This window comes from Marmota marmota, unplaced genomic scaffold, assembly GCF_001458135.2.
Source record: "Marmota marmota marmota unplaced genomic scaffold, marMar, whole genome shotgun sequence".
Lineage (NCBI taxonomy): Eukaryota > Metazoa > Chordata > Mammalia > Rodentia > Sciuridae > Marmota > Marmota marmota.
The window spans coordinates 36,997,922-37,016,908 of NW_026000108.1; the positions used below are offsets into that span (position 1 = coordinate 36,997,922).

Genomic DNA, 18,987 nt, shown 5'->3' on the forward strand with positions numbered 1-18,987 from the left:
GCACCAATTTGCAATCCCACCAGCAATGTATGAGTGTTCCTTTTTCATCACATCCTTGCCAACATTAATTGTTGCCTGTATTCTTGATGATGGCCATTCTGACAGGAGTGACATGAAATCTTAGAGTAGTTTTGATTTACATTTCTCTAATTGCTAGAGATATTGAACACTTTTTCATATATTTGTTGATTGATTGTGTATCTTCTTCTGTGAAGAATCTGTTCAGTTCCTTAGCCCATTTATTGATTGGGTTATTTGTTTTTTTGGTGTTAAGTTTTTTGAGTTCTTTATATATCCTGGAGATTAATGCTTTATCAGAGGTGCATATGGTGAAGATTTTCTCCCAATCTGTAGGCTCTCTCCTCAGTTTATTAACTGTTTCCTTTGCTGAGGAAAAGCTTTTTTAATTTTAATCCATCCCATTTATTAATTCTTGATTTTACTTCTTGTGCTCTAGGAGTCTTATTAGGAAATCAGATCCTAGGCTGATGTGGTAAATATTTGGGCCTACTTTTTCTTCTAGGTGCAGGGTCTCTGTTTTAGTGCCCAAGTCTTTGATCCACTTTGAGTTGATTTTAGTGCAGAGTGAGAGATAGAGGTTTAATTTCATTTTGCTACATGTAGATTTCCAGTTTTGCCAGCACCATTTGTTGAATAGGCTATCTTTTCTCCAGTGAATGTTTTTGGCACCCTTGTTTAGTATGAGATAACCCTATTTGTGTGGGTTTGTCTCTACGTCCTCTATTCTGTACCATTGGTCTAAAAGTCTATTTTGGTGCCAATATCATGCTGTTCTTATTACTATATCTCTAGTATAGTTTAAGATCTGGCATTGTGATGCCTCCCACTTCACTTTTCTTGCTAAGGATTGCTTTAGCTATTCTGGGTCTCTTATTTTTCCAAATAAATTTCATGATTTTCTATTTCTATTTCTATGAAGAAAAATTAGCATACTATAGTGACGCAGACAATCAATGTTTACAGCAGCTTAACTCACAATAGCTAGACTATGGAATCAACCTAGGTGTCCCTCAATAGATGAATGGATTAAAAAATGTGGTATATATACTCAATGGAATATTAGTCAGCTTTAAAGAAGAGTGAAATTATGGCATTTGCCAGTAAATGGTTGAAGTTGGAGAATATCATGTTAAGCAAAATAAGCCAATCCTAAAAAACCAAAGGCCAAATGCTTTTTCTAATATGTGGGTACTAGTTCACAATAAGGCTGGGGGCACTAGGGAAGAATAGCATTACCTTAGATTAGGTAGAGGGAAGTGATGGGAGGGAGGGGAAGGGATGTGGGGATAGAAAAGACAGTAGAATGAAACAGACATTATTACTGTATGTATATATGTGACTGCATGACCAATATGATTCTGTAACATGTACACTCAGAAAAACAAGAAATTATATCCCAATTATATATGATATATCAAAGTGCATAAATGCATTCTACTGTCATATGTAACTAATTAAAACAAATTTAAAAATTAAAGAAAAAAAGATGACTTTCTTCCACTTCATGTACTTCATGGTTACACTAATATGCAAAATATTCTTTTAAATAGCAGGTGTTTTGTGGCTCATTTCAATTATAGTTTTGATAGGAAGTAAATATATATTCCTTATCTCTCCTTGCTTTTCCAATTAATAAACAAAATAAAATCCAAATATGCACGTATATCTTATTTTAAAGTTATTAAATGTATTTGGGTCTCAGATCCTTTCCTGTTTTGAGTTCAGGGAGATGAATCAATTCAACAGTTTAAAGTTTTATTGGCTTTAATACACATAATTATTGCTTGTGATCTATATTTATATCATAATATAGATAGAACGATCAGCATCAGTATTATGGCTTTTTCTGGTTGGAGTAAATAAAGATTGGTTCAAATTGACCTAAGGAAAGTAGGATTAGATATAATGATACAATGGGATCATAGGAAGCTAAAGCATTGAAAATGTCCACACCTCATTCTCTAAAAATGAACTCTGGATTTTATGTCCATTTTCTGCATCGTTGTTTTCTTTTTTTTTTTTTTCTACTATAGGCTGTTTTCTCTTTATTCCTATTCTCTCATCTCTCACAATAGCAGTGCAGTCCTAATTCTATGTCATAACCTCTGTGCCTTGTCTCACAGCTCCTGTCTCATATTCCATGCCCAAGAGCAAATATCTTGGGGAGGACTCTGATTGGTCAATCTCATCTTTTTGATTAGGGCTCATGTTTTCTGTCTGTGGCTAACTGTTCTTCAGTTAGCTATCTATTCTCCATTCCCAAGTGGGAGAAGAACAGGGCCCCACGATATAGAATATGGCAATGCTGGGCTGGGGATGTGGCTCAAGCGGTAGCGTGCTCGCCTGGCATGTGTGTGACCCGGGTTCAATCCTCAGCACCACATACAAACAAAGATGCTGTGTCCGCCAAAAACTAAAAAATAAATATTAAAAATTCTCTCTCTCTCTCTCTGTCTCTAAAAAGAATATGGCAAAGCTCAATTATTAGGAGCTATAGGCAGGGTACTCTCAGCAGAGATTGCTGAAGTAGGAGGAAAAGATGTACAGCTCTACTACAATTGATCTTTCAGGGAAAGTAAACTTAGCTTTGAAAAGAACAGATCTCAGAGCTCAACTAAGCTGGCATGAATTTTCACAGGGAACATGGATTTGTGCTATTATAATGTATTCTAAAGTAGAAGAAAATAACATATAAATGTGAGCCAGGGCCTTGGTCCCAAATATATATATGTTGTGTGCACGTATATTTTATATATATATATACACACACACACATACACACACACACACTTAATTGAGAACAGTTTGAAAAGTAGAGATTGATTAATGTGGTCCTTTTGTATGGATGCAATAGTACTACATGTTAAAGTAATATATTGCTTCTTTGCTAACATCATCTGAGATGTGTGCCGGTTGCAAATGTAGGTAATAAGACTCTTATTTTTCCAGCCCACGGTGAAGTCTTCTTAGAACTCATTCTGGTAAAATGCATACCTCAATATTTTTGCCAACAAGATGTAACAATTTTCCCTATTCTAAAACAATAAGGCAATGGATTTTTATAAAATGATTATTTTTCCTTCTCCTTATTCTCTCTCCCTCTCTCTCTCTCTCTCTCTCTCTATCTCTATCTCTATCTCTATCTCTATCTCTATCTCTCTCTTCTGGTACCAGGGATTAAATCCAGTGGGAGACTTACCCATTGAGCCACATCTCCAGCCCTTTTTATTTTTTTTTTATTTTGAGACACAGTCTCACTAAGTTTCTTAGGGCTTTACCAAATTGCTGAGGCTGACTGGCTTTGAATTTGTGACCCTCCTGCCTTAGCCTCCCAAGCTTCTGGGATTACAGGTGCCTGGCCTTCTATCAAATATCTCCTGGTAAATTAGAACATGATTTAACCATCTGTGTCAGCATTCCCTAGCACAGAGTTTTGAAGGATATGTTAAAAGCTTAGAGTAAACAAGCCAACATAAAACAAATAATGTTTTTATGAATTACACCATTCATAAAAAATAATGGTAAAAGATTTTTAAATGTTTTCCTGATATTTATAAGAAGGAAATTTCACTTAAGGCAGAATTTCTCAACGCTGACAAAGAGGCAGAGTTTCTCAATTATAGGCATTGTGAACCAGCCAGTTCTCTGTTACAAGGACTGTGCTGTGCCCTGCAGTCTATTGAGTAGCATAACTGCTCTTTACTTACTAGCAAGCCACCACCTCTACCCTAGTGTAATAACCAGGACTGTCTTTAGGCATTGTTAATGTACTCTGGAGGGCAAAATCACTCTGACTTCTAATACAGATCTAAAAGGAATGTTACCTTTATATTTCCAAAAGAATTAATTCTACTTAATGTAACTATTTTCTTGGCCCTTACTGCACACTTAGATTGTAAAATATATTCTGCTGGAGTTTCATTGAGCACTACCAATTTGGTATCCCCTTTCTCACTTTTCCTCAGGGAATCAAGTCCTCTCATGCCTGAATTAGCCTAACCAATTTCATTAACAATCTCATATCTGTTAATCCCATTAATTTACCTCAGTGTCAGGGAATACCCAATGGGCCATAGTTTCTAAATATGTCACTCTTCCTGGAGTAGTGGTACACTTGAGAAAACTGGTTGGGTACTCTGTAATAGTTCCAGGCATATACCTGGATGAAAAGCGATTTTAATTGTCTTGGCCAAAGAGCAAAAATTTCTTTCTGGAAATCTTCTATCCTCTTTAGAGTGCTTGAACTTTTGATTAATTAGAATTAATAGAAAACTTGTCATATGACAGAACAAAATACAGCAATTTTAAGCCTTTCTTAAAATTTTGGACACACCAAAATGAGGTCTTAGGCTTTATTACATTCAGATGTCACTGGTATCATTTATATTAAAGTGAATATAGGAAGAATAATTTTTCTAAAACACAGTAAATAGTTTCTCTGACATGAAATCATGAATTTTCTCTCCAAGAGAATTAGCTGATCTCACAAGTTTTCTGTGTGAACAAAAAGTGATAATAGATACAAGAGGGCTATGAAAACCACACTGCAGGAGAAAAAGAATATTATCATGAGTGGGTATGATATAAGTAGTAGAGAAAGGAGATACTGCTGTATTGCAGGTCTTTCCATATAGCCATCATTATTACTGTAATCATCATTGTCTTCAAAAAGGTTAAGGTTCATAATTTTACATATCCACATTTCAATTTGGCATAGAATCAGGTACTATATTAGGCTACTAAGTCTAGAAATGCACAAAAAGAACAGATTTGAATGATGTTTGTTCCATATCACTCACTTCTAGATACTACACACTAGATTATTGGATTATTTCTTATTGAAAATTGAATAAATTACTGATTTATTTTACATCCACGATGTGATTTTTATTCAATATTTATTTAAAAGAAAATGAATTATGTATAGCAAAGATCTCACCACATAAATATAGTTCTTTATTTGTTAACAGTGAGTGGGGGAATGATATCCAGCAAGGGGAGGGGAAAAGTCTCCACACACACACACACACACACACACGTGCATGCACACACATATCTATGCAGAAGTTATTCATGTTTATCTCATATTTATGTTATTTGATTTTTCCATTCCCTATTGTTTACTTACCACAAATGGCACTTTAATTGCAGCATTTATTCTTAAAGTATTACTTTGCATTATTTTTAATGGACAAATACAATTTTATACATTTATCATGTATAACATGATGTTTTGAAATACATTTATATTGTGGAATAGCCAAATTTAGCTAACTAATATATATATATATATATATATATATATATATATATATATATATATATATANATATATATACTACTTCACATACTTTTTAATATTACAGCATTATAATTTTGATAGTTCATTTTGAAAAATCACACGTGGAAGGGATTTGATTTTCAATTACCATTCCTCCCCTTTTCCTCACCTCCACCCTCCCCCTCTCCTCCCTTCTCAACTCTAATAAACTTCTTTTGTTATATGTGTGTGTGTGTGTATGTATGTATGTATATGTGTGTATATATGTATATATGTATACACACATATACATACATACATACACACACACACACACAAAGGTGAAATTCCCTTTGGTCCTATTATGTGTGAATATATAATGAATTTGTTAAATTCATTTCACATTTCTTCCCATTTCCCTTCCATACTCACTCTCATTCTCCTTATTCTACTCCACTAATCTATATTTATGATATCTAATCCCTTCTCCAACTACCTTCTTTCCCTTATTTTGCTCTAGCTTCCACATATGAGAAAAAACTCAGCCCTCGAATTTGTGAGTCTGGCTATGTCACTTAGCGTGATTTTCTCCATTTCCATCTATTTATTAGAAAATGCCATTATTTCATTCTTCTTTATGGCTGAGTAAAACTCCATTGTGTGTATACATACCACATTTTCTTAACTCATTGTTCTGTTGATGGTATCTGGGTTGATCCCATAATTTGGCTGTTGGGAATTATACTGCTAGAAACATTGAAGTGGATGTATTGCTTACAGTATGCTGATTTTAGAATTTTTGATAAATACTGAGAGTGGGAGAGCTGGGTCATATGGTGGTTCCCTTCTTAGTTTTTTGAGGAATATCCATACTGCTTTCCAGAGTGGTTTTACTAATTTGCAGTCCCATCAATAATTTAAAAGTGTATATATTATTTACCAATATTAGTGTTCTTGATAATTGCCATTCTCAATGGAGTGAAGTGAAATCTTAGTGCAGTTTTGACTTGCATTTCCCTGATTGCTAGAAATGCTGCACATTTTCTCATATATTTCTTGGCGCTTTTTGTGTCTTCTTTTGAGAAATTTCTGTTTAGTTCTTACGCCAATTTATTAATTGGGTTTCATGTTTTTCTTTTCTTTTTATTTTTTTGCATTGAGTTTTTGAGTTCTTTATATATTTTAGATATGTAATCCTCTGTCAGAGAAGTATCTCGCAAAGATATTCTTCCATTCTATAGGTTCTCTCTCTTCATTCTCTTAATCTTTTCCTTTGCTGTGTGAAAGATTTTTAAGTTGATTGCATCCTACTGATTTATTCTTGATTTTCTTTCTTTTAGCTTTAGGAAAAATATTGAGGAAGCTGGTTACCAAACTTATATGGTTGCGTGTTAACCCTATGTTTTCTTCTAGCAGTTGCAAGTTTTCTGGCCTAGTTTCTAAGTCTTTGGTATATTTTGATATAACTTTTTTGTAAGGTAAATTATAGGTATCTAAATTATCTAAATTTATTTTTCTATGTATGGATATTCACTATTCTCAGCACCATTCACTAAAAAAGGCTTTTTCCATATATATATATATACCTTTCTCAAATATCAGATGGCTATAAATATTTGAGTTTGTCTCTGTATTTTCAATTCTATTCCATTAGTCTTCCTATCTATTTTGATGGCATTGCCATGTTGTTTTTGCTACTATATCTCTGAGTGTTATTTGAAGTCAGGAATTGTGATGCCTCCAGCATCATTTTTCTTATTCAGAATTGTTTTGGTTACAGTGGGTCTCTTATTCTTCCAAATTATTTTAGGACTATTTTTTCTAGTTCTGTGAAGAATGTCATTGGTATTACGATGGAGGTTTCATTGAATGTGTATATTTCTTTTGGTACTCTGGTCATTTTGACAATATTAATTCTGCCTATCCAAGAACAAGGAAGGTCTATCTATCTTCTGGATTCCTCATCGATTCTTTCTTCAGTTCTAAAGTTTTCATAGTAGAGATCTTTCAGTGTCTTGGTTAGATTAATTCCCAGCTTTTTTTTTTCCTTTTCTTTTTTGAGGTTATTGTGAAGGGGATGGTTTCCTTGATTTATTTCTTAGCTGAATTAACTGTTGGAATAAAGAAAAGGTATTGATTTATGACTATATTTTTTGGTATTTTGCTACTTTGTTAAATTCATTTGTCTGCTTTAGAAATCTTTTGGTGATTTTTTTTGGGGATATTCTAAATGCAGGATCATATCATCAGCAAACAGTAATAATTTGATTTCTTCTTTTCCATATTTATCCCCTTAATTTCCTCCTTTTTCTTGATTGCCCTGGATAAAGTTTCAAGAATCATAATGAATAGAAGTGATAAGAGTGGACATCCTTTTCTTATTTCTAATTTTAGAGGAAAAGTTCTCAGTTTTCCCCATTTACTGTAATGTTGACTATTTCATATATTGTGTTTATAATTGAAGTAAGTTTCTTCTATCCCTAGTTTCTCCAGTGTTTCTAACATGAATGTACACTGTATTTTATCAAAGAACTTTTCTGCATCTATTGAGATGATCATATGATTCTTGTTTTTAAGTTTACTTAAGTGATGAATTACCTTTTCTGATTTTTGTATGTTGAATCAGCTTTGCATTCCTGGGATGAAGCCCACTCAATTATGTTTTATGTTCATGTTTTTGAATGTGGCTTGTTAATATTTTAAAAAGTTTTTGAATTTATGTTCATCAGGAATAATGGTTTATATTTTTTTCCTAGATGGCTATTTGTCTGTTTGACTCTATAGAATGTGTTTGCCAGTGTTTCCTACCTTTCAATTTCATGGAATAAGTTGAGAAAGAATGGGGTTAGTCTTCTTTATAGGTCTGTTTCTGAGCTTTACTTTGTAGGCAGACTTTAATTTCAGTTTCATTTTCATTACTTGATATTGGTCTGTTTATTTTTTTTCTATAACTTCCTGGTTTAGTTTGGGCAAGTCATATGGGTCTAGATTTTGCAGTTTATAAAATAGTTTCTAATGATCTTCTGGATTTCAGAAGTGTCTTTAGTAGTTTCCTTTTTAATCTCTAATCTTGTTGATTTGTGTCTTTTCTCTTTCTTTTGGTTAATTTGGCTAAGGGTTTATCAATATTATTTATCACTTTCAAAGAATCAAATCTGTGTATTGTTTTTTTATTTTCAATTTGACTAATTTTGGCTTTGATTCTTAGTATTTCTTGTCTTCTACTGTATTTGGAGTTATTTTGTTCTTTGTCTAAGGCTTTGAAGTAGATCATAAGATTATTTATTGGGATCTCTCAACTTTTTTTTTAATGTAGGCAATCAATGCAAATAATTTTCCTCAGTTCTGTTTTCATGCTGTCTCAAAGAGTTTGATATGTGATAGTTTTGTTTTAATTGGTTTGTAAGAATTTCTTGATCTCTTCTTCATTTCCTATTTGTTTCTTCATTAAAGAGTACTCTCCAAGGATTTATGTGATTTCTATTATTTTTTTGCTGTTGATTTCTAGTTTCATTCCATTATGTTCTGATAGGATAAATGGATTATATCTATTTTTTGGTATTTATATGGTTTATTTTGGAAAAGTTTCCATAGCTTCTGAGAACAAGGTAAATTCAGATAATTTGTAGTGAAATATTCTGTACACATCTATTAGGTCCATTTTAATTATAGTATTATTATGTTGGGTATATCTTTATTGATTGTATGCTTTCATGATCTGTCTATTGACTATAAGGATATGTTGAAATAATACAGTATTATTGAATTGGGATCTATCTGGGATTTAATGTCAAGGAGTTTTGTTTAAAATGTAACTAGGTGAATTGATATTTGGGGAATATATATTTACTATCTTTATATCTTCATATTGGATTATTCCCTTTACCAGGAATGTAATGGCCTTCTTTATCTCTTCTAAGATAGTTTTTGCTTAAAATCAGCTTTGTTAAATATGAGAATAGCTATGCCAGCTTGTTTTTGAACTCCATTTGCATGAGATATTTTTTTCCATCTTTATATCTTCAGCTTGTGAGTGTCTTTGCTTATAAGATGAGTCTCTTGCAAAAATCGTAGAGTTGAATCTTGCTTTTTGATCCATTCTGCTAGTCTATGTCTTTTAATTGGGAAGTTGAGATCATTTACATTCAGTGTTATTATGGATATGTGTTTGTGGTGTGCTGGCATTTTGATGTTTTGTTACATTTAATTCTGTTTTGATTCTAATTTAGCTGATTAGTCTTCTGTTGATTTTCATTTACTTGGGAATTTTGGATTTTGTTTTTGGGTTTGTCTGTGTGCAATTTATCTTCAAGGATTCTTTGTAGTGCTGGTTTGGCTGCTATGTATTCCTTCAGTTTATCTTTGTCATAGACATTTTTTGTTTCCCATTGAAGATGAAAGAGACTGTTACTGGGTATAGCAATGTTGGTTGGCAACTATTTTCTCTTAGAATTTGGAATAGCTCATTCTAGGTTCTCTTTGATTTTAGTGTCTGTGTTGATTATGATGTGTCTTGAAGAACTTTACTTCAGACCAGGTCTATTTGGGGACCTGTATATCTACTCTGTGTGTATGTCTAACTCATTTCTGAAACCAGAAAAGATTTTTTTGTGTGTGTGATGAGCTAATTGAAAACATTCTTAATGACTTCAGCTTGTATCTCCATATTCTCATCTATCCAAATAATTCTCAGGTTTGATCTCTTGATGCTGTCACAGATTTCTTGTATATCCTGATCATGTGCCATTATTCTTTCTCTTTTTTTGTATTCTATCGCACACATTCCATGCAGGTGATGGAATCAGGGTCACTCCATGTGAATTGGGCTGACAAGGAACAGACCACACAAACACAGAAATACCTTTTTCCAGGTCAGGGATGGCTCTGAGACCTCAGGTGTCAGCTCCCATGCTGGAGGGCAAGGGGAACAAGGGAGACAAGAGGCAAGAGAATGAGAGCACCCTGGACCCCTGTTTTTATTTAGGGGAAAGACATTTGATAGAAAATTCCACCAAAATAAGGCAAGAGATTGTGTTACAGCAAACGGGGGAGGGGGGGTAGCCCAGTCCCACTGGGTGACGCCCACCCCCAGAGATGCACTTCCTTGCCCAGCGAAGGTGAGGCCCACCTGACTCCCACTGCATGCAATGCCAGTTCCATACCCCATTACTCAAGGCTAAGGGGGAGTGCTCAGCTCCTGTTCAGGCAGCCCCTGACAGTATTAAGTGTACTCAGATTCATGAATCTTCCTTCAATGCCTGAGGTTCTGTCTTCAAGGGATGAGGTTCTATTTTCTATACAATCTAATCTGCTGGTGATGCTTTCAAGTGAATTCTTCATTTGATTAATTATGTCTTTCATCTCCAGGAGTTCTGATTGGTTTCTTTTCAACATTTCTATTTCTTATTTTAACAGTATTTAATCCCCTATATCACTCTTAATTCATCCCTCAGATCTTCTTTTAGTTAACTGAACATTTTAATAATCAGTTTTTAATAGTCTTCCTTTGTAGTATTATCCCATTCATTATCTGTAGGATTCTTTGTTGGGGGTTTGTGAGTTTTGGTGGATATTTGTTTGCCTTTTTCCTTATCCTGCCAGAGGTTCTGGACTTCTGCATCAGTGGAGGTGGATTCTCCTTCCTCTTTTATAGGTATGTCCTTCAGTGTGTAGCAAACATGCACACACATACACACAATATCAAAAACAGACATATATGTGTGTGTGTATCAAAAGTAGAGAGAAATCCAAGAAAAATAAATATACATACACATTTATTTATTTTTCTTGGATTTCTCTCTACTTTTGATATATCAGTAGATGTTAAGGACAGGGGAACATGAAGTTCCCATTTGGTTGTTTTGCTTTGGAGTCTGGATTTTATTAGGAAGTTTTTCTCCCCAATTCCATAAATTGAAGATGCATTTAGACTCAGGTGGGATTAGATCTTGTGTAGTGTGAGATTAACTGTTATTTGGCTAGGTCATAAGAATTTCTCAGCAGCAGGGTATCTATTCTGTAATCTTGACATGTCCTAACCATTTTCCAGCCTCTCTTGGAGGGAGGAAGTGAGGAGCTAAGAATTCCACTAATGTTCATAACTGATGTATAAAGATAAGTGTTACAGTCTTTGATGTCTGTAACACTATGTAGGAATGATGGTGTCAGTAATTAACATCAGTACTAACAATACAAAACTGCAAACTAGATCAAGCATTCAACATCAAGTGTATACTATGTTGTCCACTGTATTGATAGTCACCTCAACATGAATGGGGTATGAAGTGCATAAACTATCTAATTCTATTATTCGATGGGGTATAGTTTATTAAGTAAGGAGAAAATAGGATGGGAAGATGGGAGAAAGTATGAAATAATTTAAAAAGTAATCAGAGAAGAGGTAGGAGATAATTAGCAGATGTCAGCTGTAAAGAAGCAGCAATGAAAGATTCACTGAAAGGAATAAAATAAAGAGAGGAAGTGGGAACAGGAAGAATCGCCTGTTAGTAGGGAAAGATAAGCAGCTGAAAGGGACCAGAACCAAGGTGTGAGCAAATTGGCAACTATTAGATTAAATCAATTTGAACAGACACTTCCTTGAATCCCACCTAAGACAAGTTGAGTTTAAATAACAAGTGTAGATGGAAGCAGTTAATATGAAGTAAAATTATAAGAATATGTATATTTTTTTCAAGTTTATCTGTGCAGTGAGTACACACAGACCCACATACATCATATATAATCAATATACAATACAAATAAATGATGTTTGGAAAACATTTTTAAATAGTTATAATTTTTTAAAAAGAAGAAAAAATGGAATAAAAGTAGGAGTACAAATTAAAAAAGTGATAAAAAAATCTTTCTGAGAAATAAGGAGCTTGTTTATATTAAGATGGTCAAAAAAAAAAAAAAAAAACTGGTGGCAGAGATGAAATTTTACTCTTAGTTGTTTTTTGCTTTGTAGCCTTGGGATCAGAGGGCAGCTACCTGCCCTTGTGGTTAGGAGGCACTGTTGATTGTAGGAGATCTCAGCTTTCAGTGTGTTGGTTTACAGTGGGAGTATTACAATTTGGGTGCTAATAAATCGTGTGTTTCTGTAACAGGGGTGGTGTCCTGTTTTAAATTGGACATTCTAGTAATTGGGGCTTAATCTCAACTGAACTTTGGAATTCTTTGTGTAGGAGTATGACAACTGAACCGCACTCTGGATTGCTGAGTGGCTGTCAGGTTGTCCAAGTCTCCGCAGGGTATCAGAATTTCTAAGGCCTCTAGTAAAATCCACTTCTAAGGTGTGTAGAGACAGCCTTCATGGTCTCAGATTCACCGCAATGCATGTGAAATACCAGTTACCTGCCCCCGGGGTGCACACGCTCCTGTGTGTCTGCTACAGTGCCAGCAATGAAGGTAGCATTCCTCCCGTGGGATCCAGAACCTCAATGGTCCATGTATAATTTTCTTTATGCTCATTTTAGTCTCTTTGGTTCAGGTGTCTTCTAGAAAAAAAAAAAAATTAAGAGTTGCCTTCATAAGTTCCCAACTTCCAGTCACTGCCAGCAGTACCACCTGGTGCGGTGGTGGACCAGAGGTAGTATTTTGCATCTGGTGTTCGCATGGACCCTGGCGGCAGCTGTAGAGTGGAGACGTTTTCCCACTAGGCGCATGCGCACTGGGGACTTTTTCCCTTCAGGGTGCTCTCTGTCGGCGGTGGCAGTCCCAGCTGCGATGTTTTCCGTGGGGGGTGTGAGTGAAGCATATTACTGTGGGGCGCTTTTATTTCCAGGTGGTCCCCCACGTCCCCCCGCCCCAGAGAACTGTGGTGTCCGCCTTTGGGCTCGTTTTCCACACCTGGAGCATCCTCAGGGCACTAATTTTGGATTTCCTTACAGTCAGCCACTACCCTACCGACTCTGTGTACATTAAAATCAGCCTCCCTCTCTAATATACAGGTTTCCCCAAGTCAGTTTTCCAATTAAAAATAAAAAATTCTTTATCCGCGCGCACTGACCCTGGCCGTCGCTGGCATCCGAGCTGGCGCTCCTCTAACTTGTTATGTCCTACATTCAAGTTTCTGACTTTGTGCATCTTTCTAAACATTTTTTTAACAGTTTTCAGTATGGAGTTTCAGTGAGTTTCCTTAGTTACTCACCTCTCTGAGAAGCAGTGTCCCCACAGTAAGGCCGATGTGAGGAGCTGCTGTGAGGCTTCCGTCATCTTCCTTGCCCCCTCCACAAGCTCCTCTGTGTATCTAAGGATAGAGCTTTTGCAATCTCCTTTCTTAACAATTTTCAAAATAATCCTCCTTTATACTCTATAATTATATGTTTTCCCCTCTGCACATTAAAACCTTACTTATGGGCGGGAGGGTGGAGTAAGGATTTCAGCAGGTCTCTTTGGGAGAAACTCTTTGTAGTATTTATGGGAATCTAGATGCTGACAGGGATTCTTATGATTACTGAAGCATGTATTTCATTGGTGACTGTACTGGTCGCTAGGGCAAAGTTTACAATATCTTGACATTGGCTAGTTATACCATTTTTTTTTTTTACACTGGCTGAATTACAACAAGAACCCAACCTCTAAACTTGGAAATGATCATCACAAATTGCTTATTTTCCTGGTCAACAGGATCCATCTGCCTACTAATTCTTCCATTAACAACTATTTAAAATAGCAACTATTATGATAATTGATTATGAGCACTCAATGTTTGAAAGTATGATACCAATCTGTACAGAGCAATTAACTGTTTTTAAGATAATGTGGGGTTTTTGTTGTTGAACATGTTATAGTTTTTAAAGTACCTTGATTTTAAATTTTCTCACTTGATGCTCACAATAAGCAAAAAAAATGCCATTTTATTTTCATTCTATAAACAAAGCATCTGAGGTATAGGAAAGTATGTTTGCCACCTATAGTTACACAAATCTACATGTGGTAAAACTTAAAATCAAAGTGTTTTGAAATCTAGAGCTAAGAATCTATTCAATTCATCTTTCTCCTTAAAGTTTTGCTCTAATCCTCAAATAGTTAAGGATTTGAAAAAGATGCAAATGGTATGGTACAAATTGAGAGAAGAGAATTGCATATAACCATGTGGCTTTATAAATATATGAATAAGGTTTTAGATTTTAAAAAAGATAGTGTTTGATTAATATTAAATAGTGAACACCTTTGTCATTTAATAAGAAAGAATGGCTTTCAATCACTGCAAGATGGTTTCTGAGTAAACAGTAAAAATATTTTTGAACCCAATGTGAAAAGAAGCAGAGATTCATTATTCAGAATGAATATTATGCAGGGGTCTAGATGGAGTATAATTTGCCCAGTTGTAGGGCAAATTGATTCTCAATTAGTGATTTATATTGCAATGTTAGTACCCAGATATTGTGCAGGAATTATGCAGTATTTTGTTACTGGTTGCTGAAGCATTCACAAAGTAACTGTGGACATACAAGTATCCTTTAAAAGAAAAATTGAGCCTTATGTTTTTATTATGTTGGGATCCATATCTTAAAGACTATGATTTTACTGCTGGCAATTGATTTTCTTTTAATGGGCAATTATACTTTGAATTAATAGAGGTCCTTAAAAACAGACAAAAAATAAAGCACTAAGATAATCATCACCATCCATCCCCTGTTGCTTGATCCATTTATTGAGCCCAAATCTTCCTGTATTTCACTGCCAGGGAAAACCTGGTTAGAAAGAAAAATACAGGGGCTTGTCCTCATTTGCTACCTTTTGCAGAAGGTAAGGAAAAAAGAACTCTCAAGAGCAAACAATTCTAAATTCAAACCAATTCCTTAAATGAAGCATAAATAAATGTAAGAGGAACTATTGATCATTTATACTTCTGATGTCAGTTTTCTCATCTTTATCTACACGTGCTTTATCACTACTTTTCAGGACCCACAGAAAGGTTACAATTCACTAGAAAGATCTAGATAATGGCAATTGATAACCATTATGAGTCAAACAGCAGAAAAGAATTTGCAGTTTGAAAAATACCTTTTCCTTTTAAGGGCATTCATGTTTAGTTATTATCAATCATTCCACTCCAAAATAAAACCATAAGAATAATATCTAGGTGTGAATTTTGGAAATGATGCATCTCATACAATTTCTGAGCTTTCCGATGGTATCATTACCTTAACTTCAAACCTTGAAGTTCAATTACATATATTTGATGTATATTGGTGGAAATACTTGTGCTTAGTTCTGTTCTAGTACTTTTAACCTACTAGTTGCCTTACACTTGAAGGAGTAAATTTCAATATATCCAAATGTATCTCTCAGGGGATATCAGGAGGGTGGGTCCTGGATGTCCACAATGCCATATGCTATAAAATTTTTAACAAAGAGCCTTAGATGATGATGATGATGATGATAAAATTATGTGTTTGGTTTTATTTCACAGGACTATACCCTCACCATGTATTTCCAGCAGTCTTGGAAAGACAAACGGCTTTCTTATTCTGGAATCCCTCTAAACCTCACCCTAGACAACAGGGTAGCAGACCAGCTCTGGGTGCCAGACACCTACTTTCTGAATGACAAGAAGTCGTTTGTGCATGGAGTCACAGTGAAAAATCGAATGATCCGACTGCATCCTGACGGAACAGTTCTCTATGGACTCCGGTAAATGGCTTCATATTGCATGTTTTAATGTTGCTATGGTTTTATTTCCTACTTTGGAAGTGGACAGGGGAAAGATGCAAGTAGGAGGTACTCATGTCCATTAAAATCTGACATTAAAGATGAGAATCTCTGGAAACATTTGAGCTCAATGTAGACAACTTTATCCATTAAGTACAGTGATGTTTTGCTCTGATCCTCAAATAATTAAGAAAGTAATCAGAAAATATATCTTTGCCAGTGATTTCACATCTAGCTTGCTTTTTTTTTTTTTTTAAGACAATTGCTTGATTATCTAAGAGCCACCCAGATTGAACTGAAATGTGTTCTAGGTGTTGGGAAGAGCAATTTAGAAATGAAATTAGGAAACTGTGAAGAGATAAGAAAATATTCTGTGGTCTATTTAGGATGATACATAGGGCTTTAATTCCTTTAAATTTTTATGTTACCATTTATATTTAGGCAATATTCTATGTTAAATTAATTTTGTGTGAGGTTGGGATTGAGGTTCAATTTTTTTTCCATGTGACTATCTACATTTTGGGGTTTCAGTTATTGTAAAGATTTTTCATTTTCCATTATATTGTGTAGGTGACTTTAATTGTATAAGTGATGGTCTATTTCTAGGCTCTGTTCTGTTCTCTTTATTTATGCTCAGGCAGTGTCACCCTATTTTAATTATAGCTGCTCTGTGGCAAGTCATGAAGTCAAGAAGTGTTAAGTCCTCAAACTTTATATTTATTTTTCACAACTCTGTTAGATATTCTAGGTCCTTTGCATCTCCCTATAACTTTTAGAATCAACTTCTCAACTTTTACAAGGAAATAATAGCATACTGGAGTATAATTGAGGTATAGTGAATATATAGTAAGTTTGAGAAGAACTGACACCTTAAAATTGTTAAGTCTTCTAATCCATGAACATGATATATCTTCATTTATTTAGGTTGTCTTTAATTGATATTACTAATGTTTTGTGACATAGTATTTTTTGTTTTGTTCTGTTTCAGAATAAGATAGAAAGGAGCATCATACACTTAATGGAGGTCTATTATTAGTCTTCATGTAGCTAAATGCATACTAAAAACGCTGGGCTGTGTTTAAAAATCAGCTTCCTGTTTTAACAAAGAAATATCTAATCTATATCTAATTCATGTCTAAACTATGTTGTTATAAGATATGGAGAGTGGTGGTTCTATAACATTTGGTGTCACCTTTGTTATCACTTGAGAAGAAGATAAATGATATTCAGTGTATCCACAAACTCTTATATGCACCCAATTTTCTTGCCATTTCAGATTGTTTATAAGCTCCCTAAAATCTTCTATATATAAGAAACAAACTAAAACTCTGGTGTCAATTAGTTACAATTTATTCTGTAAGCTCACTGATACTCCCAAACAATATACACCTGAAAAACCATATCTGAGATAAAAGTAAAATCATTATCTAGGGCTAGGATTGTGGCTCATGGTAGAACACTTTCCTAGCATATGTGAGGCACTGGGTTCCATCCTCAGTACCACATAAAAATAAATAAAACAAAGGTATTTGTGTACATCTCTGACTTTAAAAAAAATTAATCTTAACCTATTGGTTAATTATTTGTTGATAACTTTGATTTTAATTTACACAGTAAAATGACATCCACTTTTTTGGCAAAATTATATTTTGAAATTTTCCATTCTTTTGTTGCTCCAAAGCTATCAACTCCAGTTAAAGAAAAAAATCTCTGTTTCTTGGAAAAGTAATGGAATAAGCAATAGTTTGTTTGAGTCTGTTGATAATGGCTAAAGAAAAAAATAGTTTCTTTCAGTCTACTGATAATGGATGAAGAAAAAAATTTACTAATCCAAGATAAGTGTTTTGATGGTTCATCACTAAAAATCAGTTGCAATATATCTTTGTTATCTATCCAACTTAAATATGCATTTTGGGAAAATAATTCTGTGACCCAACTTAATAAATATATCAGCCACTATACACATAAGCATACTGATTCATCAAGAATGTATAAAAAGTTGTTTTCTTGGGGAGAAAAAGGACAACTATATGTTTTGCAAGAATGGCAGTCAAATTCTCAGTTCACAAAGCTTCACTTTAGGCATTTTTCCAAATTATTGGAATCTTTGCCATTAGGAATGATATAAAGGAAGAAAATATTAAAGAATCATGAAGTTGAACAGACCTCCTTTTAAAACTGGGAAAACTGAAGCAAAAGCAGGAAAGGGCTTTAACCAAGGACACAAGAAGGTATTGCAAAATTGAACCAAAATTCAGGTAACCTTAACTCCTGTACCTGTGCTTTCCCTACCCCATTGCTTTTCAATCACTCTGAGGAGTCAGCATCTCCTTCCAAATTGTATAACATTGTTCTCTCCTCTTTGGACATACGGGGTCTTTGTAACTTGCAGATTACAACCAGACCATGAGAATCTAAAGATAAACATAAACCATCTGTCTATTATCAGGGCTTTTATCTCTTTATGACAACAACTTTCTATATAATAATCTCACACCAGCTCTAATATCTTCTGTTCTTCCTCATAACCTCTTCCCTCATAAGTTTGGTTTTTCTTTTTCTAGAGGTTATAAATATCCTGGAGATACCATAAGTATGGCAGAGAAAGTATGACATTTGGAGTTAGAGAACTAAGGTAGGGCCTTAGTGTCACAATTTTTTTGACTGCTTGACCTGGAACAAATTATGTAAATTTTCTGAGCCTTATTTTTATTATCTACAGTAAGGGATTAATGCCCTCTAACTTATTATTGAGAAGATCTTATGAATTAATTAACAGGAGAGAGACTAGATAGTAAGTTCTAAATTTTATTATTCTAAAGTAATTGTGCTTTATATCGCCTTATTAGGTACTGGGAAAGTGGCATCTTGAGGGTGGTTATCTAACTCCTGGGATATTAGTGATTAGAACAGAGATGCAGTTGTCCCATTAAGAAAACACTCACTGAGTGCCTGGTATGTGCATTTATTCACTATTTTGGCCCTGGGAATAATTTCCCAGGAGCCTGGTAGAAATTTGTCATTGTGGCATTGTGGAAAGCACCTGG

General features: G+C 34.5%; 1 protein-coding gene across 1 annotated transcript in view; it reads left to right on the forward strand.

Annotated features, from left to right (window-relative positions):
• Positions 1–18,987, forward strand: part of Gabrb1 (gamma-aminobutyric acid type A receptor subunit beta1) — a 367,858-nt gene that overhangs the window by 118,571 nt on the left and 230,300 nt on the right. The window contains exon 4 of the mRNA XM_015481811.2: positions 15,702–15,922. Coding sequence (XP_015337297.1) covers positions 15,702–15,922 — 221 coding nt within the window. The remainder of the gene's footprint in view (positions 1–15,701; positions 15,923–18,987) is intronic.